We start from the raw sequence: 18,820 nt of genomic DNA on the forward strand, positions 1-18,820 counted from the left end.
GGGGGGGGGGGGATATGAACTGTGCTGAACTGATCCCTGCCAGAATTTCAGCCGTTTCCAATTCTCATTCTTCTTTGCGGGTAAAATACACAACACACATTCTCACATGCGCTGCACTCTTTCTCACACTCTATGGCCTTGGGATGGAAAATCGTTCAGGTTTTAGTTTCTCTTAGATTCACATTTTTCTTAAAACTGCAAGAAAATGGAAGAGCTTGATCGAACAAGGCTTGGGCAGATTGTTTTTGCTATTAGCATGCAAGCTAAATGTTTAGTCACATGTAAATTTGATTTGATATTTGTAAAATGTACATTCCCTTCCAATCTGTTCTCTATATGTATTACTGCTGTGATGTATCAGTCACTATAGTCAGGCTTAACTTGGTGCCTGGAGCCACAGGAAGAGGTTCGAGAGCCACATATAGCTCAGTAGCCACAGGTTGCAGCCCGCTGCTAACTTTGTACCCAGTAACTTTAACATCTTACTACCTACAGTCTTCAGTGTGCTGATGTTCTACTAGCTGTAGTGAGACTGGCTGATAACCTTGGTCATAAGACGTCTTCTCCTCCTGACCCAGAGAGTCACGTTTCTCTCAATCCTGTTTTTCTCTGCGCAATAAAATAATAACCAGAACAGCATCAGCCTTCGTTTTCCTAAAGTTGTCTCACTAATCGATTTCTCTGATTGCTACCACAGGCTGTGACTCAACAAAGAGGAGTTTCCGAAGAGCGGCTTGTGCAGCACGGCCTCAGACGTTGCCACGATGAGTAAGTGTTCTGTACGCTGACGTTGAACAGACACGCTCACAGCACAAGATAAAAACATAAACACACATCATCCCTGCGGCCAAAATCTGTTTGAGCTGCAGCCCCAGATGCAAGATTGGTTTTCACCGTGGCAGAGACAGGGTCTGGTTCCCTCCACGGCTCAGATGCTCGTATGAAGTCTGTCCAAATTAAACAAGGAGAATATTTTCTCTCCCTGAGTTACTCCAGCCAAGGAAGAGGATGCTCTGAAATCAAATGTGGGAAAAGGCATATCAGAATCACTCCTCTTCTTTGGCTCCAACACTGTGTTAGAGGATAGTCTCAGGACAGTTAGGGAACTGATTTTTTTGTTCTTCTCTTTACTCTAACTTATATTTCCCAAACAATTATCCCCTTCAGATGAGAGGCAGGCTCTCCACTCAATAATGAAGGACCTGGTTGCCCTCCAGATGACACGGCGCCAGCCCGTGCTGTCGTACGACAACAGTAAACCAAAAACCCTGACTCAAACCAACAGACAGGTAAGAGGAGTACTTTACAAAGCAAACATTCATATAATCAGAAAGGCAGTCATTCTCAGAAAGTAGGCTTCAAACTGGTACGTCAGAGGTCAGTAACCTCTCTGGTCTACATGCCGATGTGTCCACTGGCAGGATAGCTAACCTTGATTCTGCCAGATATGCAAACAGAGGCTTGATATGAATGACGTGTCTAAATCAGAGTTGTCAAAATTTAAAACACAGTCTTAAATTGTGGTCACAAAATCCATGGGCGTATGGGACATGTCGAGAAAATTAGTTGCTGTACACTTTATTGAAATTGGAATTTACTATTGTGAATTATCTGCTATACATACGGTATACATGCACGAAATATGACCTGTATTTACATGCTCTATTCTATAGCCATTAATTTTAAGACAACCATATATATGTTCAGCAAAGTCATGGTTGTTGAATTCTCAGATATTTTCAATAAAAATCAGGCCAATGAATGATGCAGTCTTATAGCCTTTCAACATTAAATTTCTCAGAATTAATTTATTATTAGTAGGTCCTGGGAAATTAGACTGTCTTATACTGTATGTCTGCCTTAAACACAGCTGGTGGTTTACATTTCCATACCATCACCATTCTTTAAATTCATATGCAGTGATCTCAATATTAAAAATAAAAAAATGTTTTTGTTCTTTTTGGTGCTTTCATTTCTTACCCACCTTTTGACCTCCCTGCATCTGTTTTCCCTCAGGACGATGTCAGGGTTAAGTTTGAGTTCACGGGAGAAAGAAGGTGAGTTATTTACAGTATGCAGGCATCATGTGTTCACATGTCTGCAGGTGGGGGCGAGCTGATACAGCCCCCTGAAATGGACATAAACAAACTAGTGCACATGCTGCCCACAGCACATGTTCCTGTTTATGAGCACATCTCAGAGTCAAGCTCTTAGTTCAGGATGGTATGTGAGCTGGAGAACACAGAGGAAAATCCTGGTTACTCAGTCACTGCCAGTACAAACTAGAAATATGCAAGGTGTACCCAGAGGAATCTGCCTTCACTGAAGCATGTGTGTATTTTACCAGCATGTGTGCTCAAAGCTGAAGGACTGCTGCACAGCTGCTGCAGATGTTGGTGAAGTTGGTCTTGTGTTTTTTTTTCTGCTTTGAAGGATCCTGATGTTTGGACGACCTGTGCAGTTTGAGGAAATTCAGCAGAAGGTCAAGAGTGTTTTCGGGCAGCAGTTGGACCTGCATTATATGAACAATGAGGTAAAGTGGGGACTTTCCTCTTTTGCTAGTTTGATTTTTCAGTTTTCATGTCATAACTCTAAAGGCAAACTGTTGTTATGTATTTGTTCCATACAAACGTAATGTTTAATATGTTGGTATTTATGTTTTGTTTTTTTTTGTTTTTTTGTCAAAACTGGTCTGTATAACTACAATGGACTCATTGTGACTTGACATTTGCATCTCGGCAGCTGTCCATCCCTCTGCGGAGTCAGGACGACCTGGACAAGGCCATCGATCTCCTGGACCGAAGCTCCAACATGAAGAGTGTCAAGATCCTTCTCCTTGCACCAGAGCACAGCAATGTGAGTTAAGCAAACACACACACACACACACACACATATATGAAGTGAACTACAGTGCAGTGTGAGACGTGTGAGATCTGTTTAGGTGGTGGGGGGGGTCAAATATATGGGCTGATTTTTTGTTTCCTGACACGAGGCTAAGGTTCCATTGTTTACTTGTTCACATTTTAAACCTCCCGTTTTGTTGTCTCTTCACTCTAGGTCTCCTCCCCCTCCCATGTGACCTGTAAACAGGTGAGGATCAAGTCTTCACAGTCAGCTGGAGACATAAGCTCAGTTTTCCAGTCCACGGAGCCCAGAGGGCGCCACCTATCAACCGGTAACTGTCTTCTTCTGCCTCTCATTGTGAAGAAATGTACAGAGAGTTAATGTAAACATTGTTACTCTGTGGTTTTCTGTCATAATACTGCTCTTTTTACTACATCAGTTTTCTTCTCTGTCGCTGTTACTTTCTTTCCCTCTCAAGCTGTTTTTTTTTTCTTCAACTTCCCCTTCCAGCAATGGGTCCTCTTCCTTTTCCTGTTTAATATCACTAGGCCGTGCCTGCTGGACAGCAGCCAATCAGATTGTAGAGTTAAATCAGTGCGCTCAACCCTTGGCCAGTATAGGTTTGTTTTTCTCAGCACAGCAGCGGGCGCAGTTTTTGACTTTATGACAGCAGCAAATCATATACCTGAACCAGTTTGAAAACTGTCAGCACTTAAATCAAATGTCAGTATTTGTATATTTGTCACAAAAGGGAGAACATACAGAGGTCTAATAAACATGCCATTGCAATTGTTTTAATTAGTGTGTCACCACTGTGTGGTTACTTCCTACGTTTTTTATGTTTTATTCATGCTTAAAATTATTTTATCAGCGGTGTTTTTGTGTGAGTTTACTGTAAGAGTGGATAAAGTGTCTGCTAAGAAATGCCAAAAACCAATGCCAAATGCCAAGTAGCTAACTGTTAAGAAATATAGCCATAGTTTAAAAAGCTTATTAGTCAAAACAACTGAAAAAGAACGTTTACTTGCCAACCAAAAAGCAGAAAAGTGCTCACTAACAACAACGCTAAATAAGCAAAAAATCTAATGCTTAAAGGGAACCAAAATGCTCCAGGTAACCCCATGTGAACTAAAGATCAGCTGAGAGACATCTGCTAGTTGCATGGAATGCAGTAAAAACTAGGGACTGTTAGATCAAAATAAAATCTCAGCATGATCTCTTCAGCTATGACTAACCTTTCTAAACAGATAACGAATCTGATTGATTGCTCTATTTCCACATCACGCCATCTATTTTACAAGGTAACTTTCCTTTTAATATTTACTACTTCTGTCGAATTCCAGGTTCTCAGAACACGGGGCGTAGCTCACCACCTCCTGGATATGTGCCTGAGCGCCAGCAAAGGATCGCCCGCCAAGGTTCCTACACCAGCATCAACAGTGAGGGGGAGTTCATCCCTGAGACCAGTGATCAGTGTGTGAGTCACAGCGTCATAATTAATGGGGAAAGTCCGCCTCAAAAATAGAATTCTCGTGATGTATTTATGACCTCAGGTTAAAATCCGCTCTAATAAACAACTCTGCTTCAGCCACTTGATCCGTGACCTCGTCTGCTCCCTGCAGTTGTTTTTGCTCATTAAAAGTTTGTGGGCGCAGAAAACTGTTTTGGAAAATTTCCAGGGAATTTTTCAATATACAAGAATAATATGTGTCGTAAAAAGCTGGGCTGGTTTGTCAGTGAAAGGTCCTGCTCTCAGTCTGTCTGACTTACTGCACTCACAGTTTCCAGATATGATTTGGGTTTTATTCAGTAAGGTACATATTTATACTGACTTTTTTATTTTTCCTACCGTCACAGGTGCTGGATCCATGGAATAGTGCAGAGAACTCTGTCTCTGGGAGCTGTCAGTCTCTGGACAGCAACTCAGACAGGTGAGGAACATGAGTACTGGACGGAACTGTTTAAAGGCCTCGTTCTATTATAGTGGTACTTTGTTTGTACAGTACTTAGTGAACTGCCATGAAGCTGTTTAGACTTCATTCACTCACCTTTCTCTCACAGCCCCTCACTGAGGAAGTCTCGCATGTACAGGGCCAAGAGTTACCCTGATAATCGTCAGGACTGCTCAGGTAGGAGAAACCGCTAAAAGAAGTATCTTTTTTTAGGCTGGGTTCATTGTGAGTTTTTTTTTACAGCAGATTTTAATTTTGAGACTTTTAGGCAGTGGTTCCCAAACTCACGTTCAGTGGCCTCAGAGTACAATGGTGTAAAACAGAGGCTCACGTGAGCAGTAGTTTGAAGTAAAGTAAATGCTGTAAGTGAGCGTGTAAAGCAGCTCATGTGAACTCTGTGTGACTGTAACTGAGCTCAATCTCTGCTGTAAAAGTAGATTATGATCTCGCTGACCTTTGACTCTGACCTCTGACCTTTGTTAATGGCTTTCAGATAGGGAGAATCACGTCCACGACAGGGTGGCAGGAAAAGGTGGCACCTATCCTCGAAGGTACCACGTCTCCCTGCATCACAAGGACCACAGTGAAGGTGAGATGTCTTTAAATTTTACAGAGGGTCAAGGGTCAAACTCTAACTGGGTGTAACTCTTTAATATGTTAATAAATGTTTCTGTTGACTCTCTTCAGATTTATTTTGGTGTTTTCTCATCTAATTCTTCGTTGTTCTCGACGTGATGCTAACTGCTGTTTCTTTCTGTATCTTTCCGTAGGTCGGCGAACATTCCCACGGATCCGGCGGCCACAGGGAAACCTCTTCACTCTTGTGCCTTCACGCCGGTCACTCAATGGCAGCGAGGAGAGTCTGGGCAGCTGGCAGCTGGTGGACGCTCAGGGCAGGCTACGGCCGCAGGAGCGTTCTGTCGCCCATAAGTGTGAGTGATAGTGTGAGAAGATAACAGATTCAATACCAGTGTTTGTCTTAAAATGATTGTTCAGAAGGGTTACTTTAGTTCTAATTCAACAATACAAGCATGTGTATAAACCAAAAACTTTTTTTATTATGTTTTTTTTTTTTTTCTTAGCACCCACTGCTCCAGTAACATGGCGGCGCGGCAAGCTGCTGGGTCAGGGGGCGTTTGGACAGGTTTACTTGTGTTATGATGTGGACACTGGGAGAGAGTTGGCTGCCAAACAGGTCCAGTTTGATCCTGGCAGTCCTGAGACCAGCAAGGTGAGAGCTGCTCAGTTAGTCACTTAGTGTTTATTTTTTTAATGGTTATTCATTTTTAGTTTAATTGGCCAAACATTTTCCCCTCAGGACATTCCTTTCCAGTTAGCTTGCAGTCAAACATTAAACTAAAGCTTATTAATGAAAAAGAACGATCACTGCATTTTGGTAATAATCACATGGTGAGTTCATGCATGAAATGATTAAACTGAATTGGAGGCTGACTAGTGATCCCTGGGATTACATTATCTATAAGAAAAAGAGCTGCATGTTGAAATGTAAAGATTGTCTTAAACCCTGAGTGTTAGAAAGAAAATCATCTGAATTTAAGTGCATATGAAGAACTTTAAAGCATAGAGTAAAAGGTCATACTTAAAGTATTATTATGATATTTTCTTTTTTTTTACCTTGGCATTTTTGGACATGAACAAAGCAACTTCCCACTTATTAATTTGATTGTATAGTTTCTCTTGATACAAGGTATCAAAAACTGAGAAAATATTACCAAACTCAAAGCAGTTTTTTTTTATTTGATTCACAGAAAATGTGAAAGTTAAATAATTATAGCAGTAATAATAGATTTGATCATTTTAAAATCAGCCGTCAGGTTGTTAATCTTTACTTGTGGACTACAGTCGTGACGCAGCATCCTCACGTCTCTCTGCAGGAGGTCAGTGCTCTGGAATGTGAGATCCAATTGCTGAAGAATCTGCACCACGAGCGCATTGTTCAGTATTACGGCTGCCTGAGAGATCACAGTGAAAAGACGCTCACTATTTTTATGGAGTACATGCCGGGGGTGAGTGTCGGCAGATGTGATGTCAGTGGTTAAAAGATGACTGAGTGCAGTTGTTTTCTTTTCTCTTCAACTTCACTTTGTTATTGACTGATCACATCTCCATAGAAGTACCAGTATAAACTCCATAGACATTGAAGGTGTACAGTAGCATGAGACTGGAGTTTGCCCCTGACCCTCAGACTCTTGACTCTTTTCCTTGTTCTTTTTTTAATCAGGGTTCAGTCAAAGACCAGTTAAAGGCCTACGGGGCCCTGACGGAAAATGTGACCCGGAAGTACACCCGCCAGATCCTGGAGGGCGTGTCCTACCTGCACAGCAACATGATCGTACACAGAGACATCAAAGGTCGAACGCAGCAGCCTGTCCCAGTGTCCGTCTGTTTAAACACTGGACCAGTGTTTGGACAGAGACTTACTAACGCAGGTCTCATGTCAACTCTGGCTCTCAGGTGCCAACATCCTGCGGGATTCAGCGGGCAATGTGAAGCTTGGAGATTTTGGTGCCAGTAAGAGGCTGCAGACCATCTGTATGTCCGGCACCGGCATCCGCTCCGTGACCGGCACCCCCTACTGGATGAGTCCGGAGGTGATCAGTGGAGAAGGCTACGGCAGAAAGGCTGACGTCTGGTAAGACCCGGGGATTACACAGCAGTACAATAACAGTATGTAGTGTAGAGTGTCATGTTCCCACGTGTTCTCCTGTGGTTTTTGTTCAGTGTTTTGTTGTAAACGTAAATTGATGATAAAGTTTTAAATGTGAAATTGAACAGAAGAAGTTACTGTATTAGCAGTATCTTAATGGGAAAACGTTTCTTAATTAAAATATGTACAATACAATGTACAATATACTGTGTTTTAACCAGGTTAAGGCAGCAGTGTTTGTGCCTTTGGCCTTGTTTTCTCCTGGATTTCTATTATCATAGTTTAACATGAATAATTAATTTTTAAAAATACATTTAAATCCACATTATTTCATTGACTTGACAATGAACTTTCCATGAAATTTCTTAATTACTTGCACTTATTATAATAAGAATTTAATTAATTTGTCGTTCTTCTTCTTCTAATTCTGTATGTGTTTATATTTGATGTGGTGTTTAATTAACAATGTGATGCCGGTGTGAAAACCCCTGGTGTCTGTCCTGTACAGGAGCCTTGGTTGCACAGTGGTGGAGATGCTGACAGAAAAACCTCCATGGGCTGAATACGAAGCCATGGCGGCCATATTCAAGATCGCTACCCAGCCCACCAACCCTGTGCTGCCCTCTCAGACCTCTGACCAGGCGCGGGACTTTATCCGCTGCATCTTTGTGGAGGCCAAACACAGACCCAGTGCTGAGGAGCTGCTTCGACATTCTTTCTCCCAGATCCTGTGCTGAAACACTCACAGCATCAGAACCTGAACCACGGTAACGACTTAGTGATACCTGGAACCCACGTGGTCTGCTGAGCACCTGCCACGATACACAGGCTCATAAGAAGAGTCAGAGTTTTTCTGAAGTGAAGATGGCTTGACCGCTTCTGTTAGCACAAAGCTATTACACCCAGTGTAAGTACATGCAATTATGAAAGTGACCACAAGGTGGCGACGGTGGTGTGTTGATCGTTCTCAGACGTACAGTAACTTTTCAGTGTTAATACGGTCTCCACAGTGTGAGTTGACACAGGCAGGAGATTTTAAGGTTTTTTATCTCAACACGAGCCTGTCACAGACGGTGTTTGCCCCACTTTGAGATTTTATTCCGTTAATCATACTTAAGCTATTTTCTAGTGTTTTTATTTCTGTAAGTGATCTGTGGTTTAACCAGTAAGAGGAATGTATACATCGTAGAAGTGCAATCAGCAAAAAAGGAGCAGTTTCACCAGAAGACAGAAAGATTCTTCTTGTTTGACTTTTAAATTGAACTTTTACTCTAGTGTTCATCACCAACTGTTTCAGGTTCCTTCTTCCTTAATGTGCCTTCTACAACCACATACCAAAAGTCTCGACTCAGACAGGTGGTAAAATACAGGGGGTCCTCCACTTACATAACATCATAATGTAGGACATAAAAACATAAGAAGAGTCTGACTCACACCTGGGAGCCATAATGAAGGGCAGAAATTTCCCCAAAAAAACAGCACAAATGAAAGACAGGAAGTGTAGCATAATCCAATGTATGGTGTAATACTAGCGAATGTCTCAGATCCTCTCAATCAACAAAGTGCCAAGAATAGAGCAGAAGAAGAAGAAACAAACCAAAGAGCCATGGATTTAGGGTTTTTTTTTGTTTTTTTTTTGCCTTCAGATCACGTACTTTAAACGTCTGATTAAATATCCTTAACTTAAGGATCAACTTTAAATCAAATGTATTTTTTCATTGTCAAATGTTTGGGGATTTTATTTTTGCAACCAAATTAGATTCTTTTGAAAGACCTAAAATGTGAAAATTAGTTTAACTTTATTTATATCCCCGTTCCCATTCCAATTAGATTTTTTAAAGCAAGAATAAATGTATGTATAAATCTATTTTTTATATATTAGACTGTGTCAGATCTGGTGATACTGTACAGACGCCGTGTTGACTAAAGTAAATCATAGAAAGCAGCTGGTTTTGCAGACATCACAGAAATTGAGTTTATAAATGAAAAATGGATGGAAAACGAACTCTGACAGTGTGGTTCAAGTTCCTGGAAATAGGAAAAAAAAAAAAAAACTTTCCACACATTCTTAGCTATACATTCAGGTGACATTACCTGGAAACATTACATCATTCTGCCTTCTTTTTTCCCTGAGCTCTCATGAAAGAAGCTTTTAGGAGACTGGTATCCCACCAGAGTCTACTGGGAATGTTTATGGATGAATCTCCATGATTAATTAGGATGGTGTGGAGGGAGGGGGGCTGCGTTGGGAGGGGGTATTTGAACTACCGCTGGACGTCAGAGTTCGCTGTTCAACCAATAATGACGACTTTGTTTATCCCAGGGTTCGGAAAGAAGCTTTATCTTTCAGAGTTTTTGCCTCCTCAACACTGAGATGGTAGTCTGCATCAGGTTGCTAACAGCGCTAAAGCTAGCTAATGTGGAGTGTGTGTTCAGAGAGGAAGAAAGAGCCCTGGGACAATCAAATGAAAGCAGATAGTTGTTAGACATCCATATGTATGTTATTGTATGATCATGTATCACGACAGGACTTGCAGTGCAAAGTCTAATACATCAGATTAGCTCTACAGCAGGAAGAGAGGAATACGTTTGATGACGTATGCAGGTGTCATGGCCGCTCTGAAATAAATAAATTGTTTTTTAAAATTCCTGCCTTTTTCTTCCCAAGTCTACAAGTCGAGCTTTGTGCATGGAGCCCACCTGATGAATGGGCAGTGGAGACGGAGCCCATTGTTGGCAGTAGGAAGCTCCTGTCGTTTTGCTCTTCTGTTGACGAGGAACAGGAGGCTCAGACATGTCTCAGGCTGTGAGACTGGAGACCAACTGTTCCTTGAACACACTGTGGCACAGAGATGTACGGCTGTGGCCTCGACCGCATTTTGGCAGCATACATTTATTGCACAGGGGGTGCAGGAGGTCAAACTAAGTTTTTTTGTGCCAGAGTGGCGAAAAATCACTGACTTTTCCTTTTTCACTAAGAACATATGTTTTTCAGAATTCCGGTGCTTTAATACATTTCAGTGGAGGTTTGAAGCACTAGCTCTGTATGTGTCGACAGGGGGGGGGGGTTACAATAGTCAGTTTGAGGAACACTGATACAGCAGCTGCTTTTACATTTCCTCAGTTCCACCCAGTGTGGGAAACACGTCCTTGGACGTACAGTAGAGACAGAGCTGAGGCTGCAGCGGTGTTTCCAGCTCGTTGGTCAGGATTCAGTTTGGTATGTGGCCGCGTACATTCAGCCATCATTAGGATTGGTCGCTCAGAGGCTCACACTGCAGGATCCTGGGTGTAAAATGCCAGCGCACAAAGGAAGCGTTGAGTAGTGTTCAGTCCATCTCAGCTGGCACCAGCGGAGCTCTGGCCTCAGACCAGTTTGGTCGCGGCAGCATTGAGATTCTGCTCCGCATCACTTTTCCTTGTAGGTCCTGGAAAAGTGGACGGGCTCCTCATGTTAGACACATGAATCAGCTGTTTGACTCAGACCTCTCCTGACTCTCGCAGCAGGGAGGAGGAGGAGTGTGCAACTCTCCTCGCTCTGTGTGTGAATGTTTCATCTCCGGGACTTATTACCTCAGTGACCAGATCTGAGGCAACGGCAGTGATGGTCGAAAAAATCCCGGAGGCAGAAAAAAAATGAGTGTGTCCTTAATGATGAAACCACGCCGTTAATCCTCGGAGGTGGAGCTTTTTAAATCAACAAATGTCCACCAGACTTTTAGTGTGCCATCTACTTCTACCGTCTATTAACAGAGACCAATTGGGATTCAACACACTGTGCTGCTGTTTCTCTGCTAACAAGTAACAACACACAGCAGCCAGATAGTAGAGTCATATGAGGCTTTATTCACTGTCTCCCAGTGCCACAGGTTTCCACTCGCCGTGATTTGATGTTGAACGGACAAAGGGAACCTTTATATTTCTCTGCTGTTGTGATTGTTATTCTCTGGAACGTGACTCTGCCAATGTCTCTACAACTTCCACGGAGCTTCTTGCTTAAAAATAATAGAACATCTAAACCTGGTTACCTTTGAAATACTAGTGTTAGTTTGGTTTTTATTTTCTCCTGCTCTACTATCACAAGATAAACATTGAATTTAAATTTTTATTTTGAAAAAACAAAATCATGACTCTGCAGCATCCACGTCCTTGAGAGGAGAGAAGTCACAGCTTGACGTCCACGCTCAGTCCAGCTGATTGTTTTCAGCTGTGACTCACTAATTAGTAGGTTATCAGCACAGCTGGAACGGATGGAGTGATGATTAACGGAAAAAAAAGGTACTTTTGAAATTGGTTTGAAAATTGTCCAAACCATCCAAACCTTATCATCCCCCACTCAGATGTTTCTAGTCTTGTTTTTTGTCACATGAAAATCTCAGTGTCTTCTCCTCTACTCGGGGTTCACAGGTGGAATCTGTGTCCATATTAGGTGAGTTCCAAACACCTTAGAGATGTAATGCAAGTTTTCTTTTTTTGGCTTGTTTGTTTTTGACAAATTCTACACACATTTGCCATAATATGTCAGAGGAAATGACAGTAATAATCTGTCTGTGGTAATCTCAGACAACCTCAGTGCTGTGTACTGTGTTGTATCTGGTTCTGGAGTCCAGATCAGGTCTGGTGCTCACACCTCTCTCTATACCATTAATCTTTTGGAGGAACAATGTGTCTAATATTCTCCACATAGTAAATGTCCCAGAGTACATCCGTCTCACTGGAAGTCCAACAAAGTCAGGAAAACAGTCTCTATAAAGGAAGAAATAAAACTCACTGAATAGTCTGCAGAATAGGGTAAAGTGCTTGTTAGCATTTTCGTTAGCAGCTAGGTCATAGGTCAATATCTGTACCCATTATGAAGTATTTGCATTTGTATTTGTGATTTAATGCATGAATGCATAATAAAGTGTTATCCATCTATCTGGGAGATCAATAAAAGATTAAGAAGTTAGACGCCACCTAAAAGCCTCAATTGGCCCCAGGACCAGCCTTTGGACACATGTTACATGCTGTGATTTTTTTTTCAGATTATTTCACTAAGTCATCATGTAAAAGTGTGTCCTTTAATCCACTAGCAGAGAGTAGAGGTGCCAGGTCCTGCTTGTGTTTGTCTGCCCAGTCTGTGAGAGCACATGTGTGGTCAGGTTGGACCGGCGACCAAAGCCCGTCACACGAATTCCTTTTCATTCAGCTGGAGTTGAAAAGAAGAGACGGACAAAAAGAGGGTGAAAGTAGAAGCGAGAGGGAGTGAGTCAGTGGCTGGGGGAGGAGGAGGAGGAGGAGTGGGGAATGTTAGGTTGAGTTGACGAACACACACAATCCCTGGCATACAGCTTTTCTGAGTGTCGTGTAAACCTCCCCTTCACTCTCCCTTTTTGTGCCTGTCACACATGTCCACCCGCCCTCCTCTCTGCCCCACCCTGTGGCCCCTCTGCTGTGGAGTTGGGGGTTTGTCTGCTTCTATAAAAGCTCGGTTTGCGCCCCAGATGAGCTTCGTCCCCCGTCATGGAGAGTCAGAGAATCCAGTCCTCGTACAGGAAGCGCTTCGGGCCTCAGGGCTCCAGCGCCTCAGCAAGCAGAATTGGGAGCCTTTCTTCCAGCCGTTTATCCTGGCACGGCACCCCTCGTACCTTCACCCACTCCAGCCCCGTATCCAGGGTCTCCCTGGGCTCGGCCAGCACGCTGCACCTCCTGGGGAGTCCGGTGGACCGGCTGGACTTCACGGCAGAGTCCCTGATGAAAGCCCAGTTCAAGGAGACCCGCACCAACGAGAAGATGGAGATGATGGGCCTGAACGACCGCTTCGCCAGCTACATTGAGAAGGTTCGTCTCCTGGAGCAGCAGAATAAGATTCTGGTAGCTGAACTGAACCAGCTGAAGGGGAAGGAGCCCAGCCACGTGGGAGACATCTACCAGGAGGAGCTGAGGGAGCTGCGGCGGCAGGTGGACTCTCTCACTGCTGGGAAATCCAAGTTGGAGATAGAGAGGGACAACCTGGCTGCAGATCTGGCAACACTGAAGCAGAGGTGAGAGGGAAAAAGAGGATGATGTTAGGGTTATCAGGATCGTGGTGATGTGATTTAGTCAAAGTCAAGTTAACTTTTTTTTTTATTTATTAGAAACTAATTAGAATGTGTTGATTTTTGTTAACCACTATCTTGTGTTATTGTACTTTTTCATGATATATTCATCACAACTTGACTGCACAGGCATTTATATGTAAATGTGGTTTGTGTGGTGGACGTGCTGGAATGCACAGCAGTCTGCTCGCTCCCTGATCACCCTTTACAAACTTGATCCGGGCTGAGACCCTATTGAAATCAGTGAGTGAGTGTGAGGATGACGTAAACACAATGGCCTCCTCACACAAAGGTAGCGGACAGCCTGACACAGATGTTCACTCGTCCTCCTCCTCCTCAAAAATATATGTTTTCATCTTTGTTTGTTGATAATAAATTCAGACGTCACCTGTGTAGAAAGATGGAGTCACTCTGTGGACAGAAAAGTTCACTGTCCATCACTTCCCTGACCTCCAGTCACCGTGCAGCTGCAAGGGCGTCAGTGTGAATAGTGATGTCGTGACTCAGAGGGTCAAAGGTCATCACTTCATTCAAGTGAACTCCACATGAAACTCAGATGGAAACAGCAGATGGATGTGTGTGTGTGTGTGTGTCCTCCATCCCGTGGGAACGACCTCTGGCTGTTAGATTGCGGTGCATGTGCAATGATGCATAAGTTTCCCTTTCAGCTGAACCGTGAAAAATGAATTCAACAAATTCAAGTCCTGTCTGTAGTAGCTGCAAAATACTGACGTTTCTTCATCAAAATGTGGTTGATTTTTTGTCATTTTTCGGACTTGTACAGATTGCAAGATGAGAACGGACTCAGACAGGATGCAGAGAACAATTTGAACACTTTCAGACAGGTAATGTTTTTTCTTAAGATTATTTTTGACAGCCTGTCTGCTGTGGGTAACAGAAAAGTGTCAAATACAAAACAAAATAAATGAAAAATGATTAAAAATAAAGTTAAAATTACTCAAGGAATTAAACAGTAAATGTCAAAAGTCATTGGATATTTATGAGACAAAGGGTTCCAATATATGAGTCAGCACAACTGCAAAAATAAATATTAAATACATGTTTTAAAATGGTCTTTCTTCCTCATAGATGACTCGTGACTCATCTTCTTGATATTCCTTGTTATTAAAATGAGTCATAAACAGACATTTTCTTAGATTTCTTGACTCTTCCTTCACTCATTCCTCCTGCTCCTCTGAACTTCTCCAGGACGTGGATGATGCAGCTCTGACTCGTGTCCAGCTGGAGAGAAAGATCGATGCCCTGCAGGATGAAATAAACTTCCTGAAGAGGATTCATGATGAGGTAAGAACGAACTTTAAAAAAAGAAGACGCCGGGTCAACTTTAGAACAGTTAATAATTAAAACGTACAAAAAATTAAAAAAAAACGTAAAAACATGAATTTCTAAATCTCTTCCTCACATCAACACCTCTGCAGGAGGTGCGTGAGTTACAAGAGCAGATCATGGCTCAGCAGGTCCACGTTGAACCAGATGTGTCCAAACCAGACCTGACCACTGCTCTGAGAGAGATCAGGGTCCAATACGAGACCATGGCCTCCTCCAACATGCAGGAGACGGAGGAGTGGTACCGATCCAAGGTCAGTTGGTCTCAGATTTGGCAGCAGAAATCCACAGTTTGTGATTACAGCCTTGACATCACTGTTTACCGTGTGTGTTGTTGCACAGTTTGCTGACCTGTCAGATGCAGCCAATCGCAATGCAGAAGCCCTGCGTGTAGCTAAGCAAGAGTCTAACGAGTATCGTCGCCAGATCCAAGTGCTGACCTGTGACCTGGAGGCTCTGCGCGGGACGGTAAGAACCAAGTCTGAGTGTTCTCTGTGGTTCTTTATTTTTTAAGCTTTTTTCATCAATTTTCATCAACCTTTGTGAATTGTATTTTTTATTTATTTTTCTTTTTAATGTTTTTAATTTCCCATATTTATTACTTTTAAATCTTTGTTCTTGTGACTTTCTGACTAAGTTTAGCAGCCTTCAGTTTGCCTTTGTTTTAATGGTAAAGTCTTTCAATGTTAACTGAGACAATCCAGTTTCCTGATACAGTCATAGTCCAGCACATAGTCTGAGGTATTCTCTAAGGACGGTGTTGTTGTCAGAGGACTGCGATTAGAACAGTTCACAGAGTCGGTGGCAGATTTACAGAAGCAGGTGAACGTAAATAAAACCAACACTGTGATTGTTGGCAGGAAGCCCGTCTCTTCTGAAGTGAAGTTCTTACCAACAATAAATTCAAACTCTTTTCCCTCTCCCTCCTCCTCCTCCTCCTCCTCCTTTAGAACGAGTCTCTGGAACGTCAGCTCAGGGAGATGGAGGACCGCTTTGCCATAGAGACCGCTGGTTACCAGGACACTGTGAGCCGCCTGGAGGAGGAGATCCATGCCCTGAAGGAGGAGATGGCCAGGCACCTGCAGGAGTACCAGGACCTCCTCAATGTCAAGCTGGCCCTGGATATTGAGATCGCCACCTACAGGAAGCTTCTGGAGGGAGAAGAGAGCAGGTGAGCCTCAGCCTGGTGGACCTGTCGGAGGTGTTGACTCTAAACAGGTTGATGTGATAATGTGGTTCCTTATCTGGTTCTACAGGATCACCATTCCAGTGCAGAGCTTCGCCAATATGCAGTTCAGAGGTCTGTAAAGAAACATATATATATATATCCATATATATATATACAGTATATACTCTGATTTAAAATGTCAACATCTGATAGCACAATCATCTGAACACTGTAAATAGATGTTGCTGGCCGTCTGACTGTGATAATTGTTACCGCCCCCTCTCACATCTCACAGTAATTGCACAGACCTATGACAGGTATTTCTTTCAAACTGGCTCCTCTCTGATTTTATAGTAATTTGAACTGTACTACTGGTAATAACTGATAATTATAACTTTGTTCTTGAAGACCAAATGCTCCTAAGAAAATATACTTCCACTGAAATCAACCATCTCTGTAGCCTTGTACCTGAAACATAGAAATCGTATTTCATTTTTAAATTTTTGTTTTAAAGCACCTTCCTGTCCCTCTGTCCTCTTCCCTGTAGACACTAATCTGGACACCAAAACCTCTGAGGCTCATGTGAAGAGGAGCATCCTGGTTCGAACAGTGGAGACCAGAGATGGAGAGGTAACACACTGCACCTCGGCCCCAGTACCAACAGAGGCCAGTGTTGAACCCTTCTGTATGTTTACAAGTGTACCGTGGGTCACTGCACCTGACAACAAAAACACCAGAGATTTTTTTTTTTTTTAACTTTTTTACCTTTGTCCCTCCTTGTTTTTTCAGATCATTAAAGATACGACTACAGAACGCAAAGATCTGCCGTAAAGATCAACGAGCTCCACAAATCCACGTCGTCAGTGATCAACCAGAGAATTCTAAAAGCATGTTACATTTTTTTTCTTTTCCTTTCCTGTTGTCATCGTTTTCTTCTGTCAGTATCAACATTAGAATAAATCGTTAAGTGTTTCTAATTAAATTAGGACTGTGGAATACTCACCAAAAAAATCACAAAAATAAGTCTGTATTTGGATTCAAGCCTTTTATTTTAACCAATAACTTTAAGCTGCAGATTTCTCTGTGCTTACAGTAGGAACGTAGTTTATTTCAGTTGATAACATTGGGATTCTGTTACTTTAACTCTGACAACCAGATTTTAAGCATTGATTCAGATTAGCTAAGACGTAGAGACTGTGATCAGCTAATACCCAGTGTGGAGGATGTCGACGTGTGGTTACTCTGTATGTGAAATTTGGTAACGTTGGAAAAAAGAACCAGGAGGGAACCTGTTGAGTTTGCAGATGTAAGAGTTGGGTGTTTGGGTGTTGAGTGAGAGATTTGTGTACGTTAGTGTGGCAGAACGACAGATAAATCTGGGCTGGTTTTTGTGTTTTGTTTCTTTTTTTTGTTGTTGTTGTTGTTGCTGTGTTTTCTACTCTCGACTGGTGCTATTTTTTTTTCAGTTTTCAGCTGTAGTTGCTGCCTCTGCTTGGTATTTGCACAGAAAATATCCTGCCCACCGGCACTAGTGTGATATTAGATCTGTTCTCAGGTTCAAACTGGGTCAAACAATGTTTTTGTCTTTCCTCGTACGACCCTTTTCAGATGAACACAGATGAGAGGCATCTCATCTAGGATTTTCAAAATTCAGTTGGGTTTTGACTACTGACTACATACTGTATTCAGAAACTACTTTTACTACTACTACTACCGACACCTTCTGTACCTTATGTTCTGTGTTGTTTATTCTGTCGAGGACAGTGAAGACCCTGGAGGAGGTTGTCTTCAAAAGTCACTTATTTTACTTCACTCTCTTCAATCAAATTGCAAAATCAATAACTCGACTCCAGCTGATTACACTGCTGTCGACTGGCTTCATGTCCACGATGTTGCAGATGCTGAGACTGACGTTTTTTTAAATTTCTTCGTATCAAGTCACATCACCACCAACACGGGCTGCAGCAGCTAAAATTAAATTTCTATGTTTTCTCAGCACATTTTAATGAAGAGGTTGAGAATTCTTTTGTTACTTTAACTTACAAAAACGTGTATTTCTGGCTGCGGACATTTTAAGCTGTACCATCCAGACAGAGTCCTGGACCACGGTGTAGTCTGTGTGTGTTCAGACCCCTCAGATTAACAGCCACCTCTGCACCGTCAGCTCTCTGCGCTCTCAGCCCGCGGTGTCTTCACTCTTCTAAATACACCCTGATAAGATGTCATCGTTTTCTGACACCAGCATGTGTCAGTGGTAACATAAGCCCACACTTGTCCAGCAGCAGCGATAGGACAGCGCCAGGATGAAGACGTGGAGGAGGTGTTTGGAAGCGGGCTCGACCTTTGACCGCAAAGCTTCCTGTTAATCCACCAAAGTCCTCTCCTAGTTCCTGTCCAGTTTGACTGATAGCAGAGAGAAAAACCCCACAGCCCTCCATCCAGCCAGGACACAACTTTTTTCTTTTTTTTTTTAACAATTGTGAAGAGGCGGATGTTGAGGTAAGAAGACTTGGTAGCAGCGTGAGACGATGGATGAATGTCACAGCTCAGTCTCAGCCTCATGACTTCCTGGAAGCTGCTGACAGCAGCCACGCTGACAGGCCCTGCACTAATGAGAGTTCCACTCCGCTGAAGCTCTCTCTCTGCTCATCACCGCAGACGCACAGGGATTTGGGTTCCCGTGTGTCTCCCACCTTCTCCCCCTCCACTTCTTCAGCTCCATTTCATCATCTTTTCTTTTCTGTTTCTCCCTAACCCACATCTT

The 18,820-nt window shown here is 42.7% G+C and overlaps 2 protein-coding genes across 6 annotated transcripts in view; both read left to right on the forward strand.

Annotated features, from left to right (window-relative positions):
* The window catches only part of map3k3 (mitogen-activated protein kinase kinase kinase 3), a 14,121-nt gene extending 4,011 nt beyond the window's left edge, over nt 1-10,110 (forward strand). The window contains exons 2-17 of the mRNA XM_008329328.3: nt 698-768; nt 1,168-1,289; nt 2,017-2,057; nt 2,434-2,533; nt 2,743-2,856; nt 3,058-3,175; nt 4,188-4,321; nt 4,702-4,775; nt 4,906-4,973; nt 5,290-5,385; nt 5,567-5,728; nt 5,879-6,027; nt 6,692-6,823; nt 7,039-7,168; nt 7,272-7,449; nt 7,973-10,110. Of these exons, the coding sequence (XP_008327550.1) occupies nt 765-768; nt 1,168-1,289; nt 2,017-2,057; nt 2,434-2,533; nt 2,743-2,856; nt 3,058-3,175; nt 4,188-4,321; nt 4,702-4,775; nt 4,906-4,973; nt 5,290-5,385; nt 5,567-5,728; nt 5,879-6,027; nt 6,692-6,823; nt 7,039-7,168; nt 7,272-7,449; nt 7,973-8,201 (1,851 nt within the window). The 5' untranslated portion in view covers nt 698-764 and the 3' untranslated portion in view covers nt 8,202-10,110. The remainder of the gene's footprint in view (nt 1-697; nt 769-1,167; nt 1,290-2,016; nt 2,058-2,433; nt 2,534-2,742; nt 2,857-3,057; nt 3,176-4,187; nt 4,322-4,701; nt 4,776-4,905; nt 4,974-5,289; nt 5,386-5,566; nt 5,729-5,878; nt 6,028-6,691; nt 6,824-7,038; nt 7,169-7,271; nt 7,450-7,972) is intronic.
* Nucleotides 10,111-11,556: 1,446 nt separating this feature from the next.
* gfap (glial fibrillary acidic protein) lies at nt 11,557-17,989 on the forward strand. Of its 5 annotated transcripts, none has more exons than XM_025064256.1 (10): nt 11,557-11,893; nt 12,948-13,487; nt 14,326-14,386; nt 14,751-14,846; nt 14,981-15,142; nt 15,231-15,356; nt 15,839-16,059; nt 16,145-16,188; nt 16,604-16,741; nt 16,846-17,989. In XM_025064256.1, the coding sequence occupies exons 2-10, from the start codon at nt 12,967-12,969 to the stop codon at nt 16,851-16,853; spliced, it is 1,377 nt and encodes a 458-aa protein (XP_024920024.1). In that variant the 5' UTR covers nt 11,557-11,893; nt 12,948-12,966; the 3' UTR covers nt 16,854-17,989. The 5 variants fall into 5 exon arrangements, with proteins under 5 accessions (XP_024920024.1, XP_024920022.1, XP_016896266.1 ...); XM_025064254.1 differs by having other exon boundaries at nt 11,558-11,893; nt 12,537-13,487; XM_017040777.2 differs by having other exon boundaries at nt 11,558-11,893; nt 12,904-13,487.
* Nucleotides 17,990-18,820: the final 831 nt, after the last annotated feature.

This window comes from Cynoglossus semilaevis, chromosome 17, assembly GCF_000523025.1.
Source record: "Cynoglossus semilaevis isolate Cse_v1.0 chromosome 17, Cse_v1.0, whole genome shotgun sequence".
Classification (NCBI taxonomy): domain Eukaryota; kingdom Metazoa; phylum Chordata; class Actinopteri; order Pleuronectiformes; family Cynoglossidae; genus Cynoglossus; species Cynoglossus semilaevis.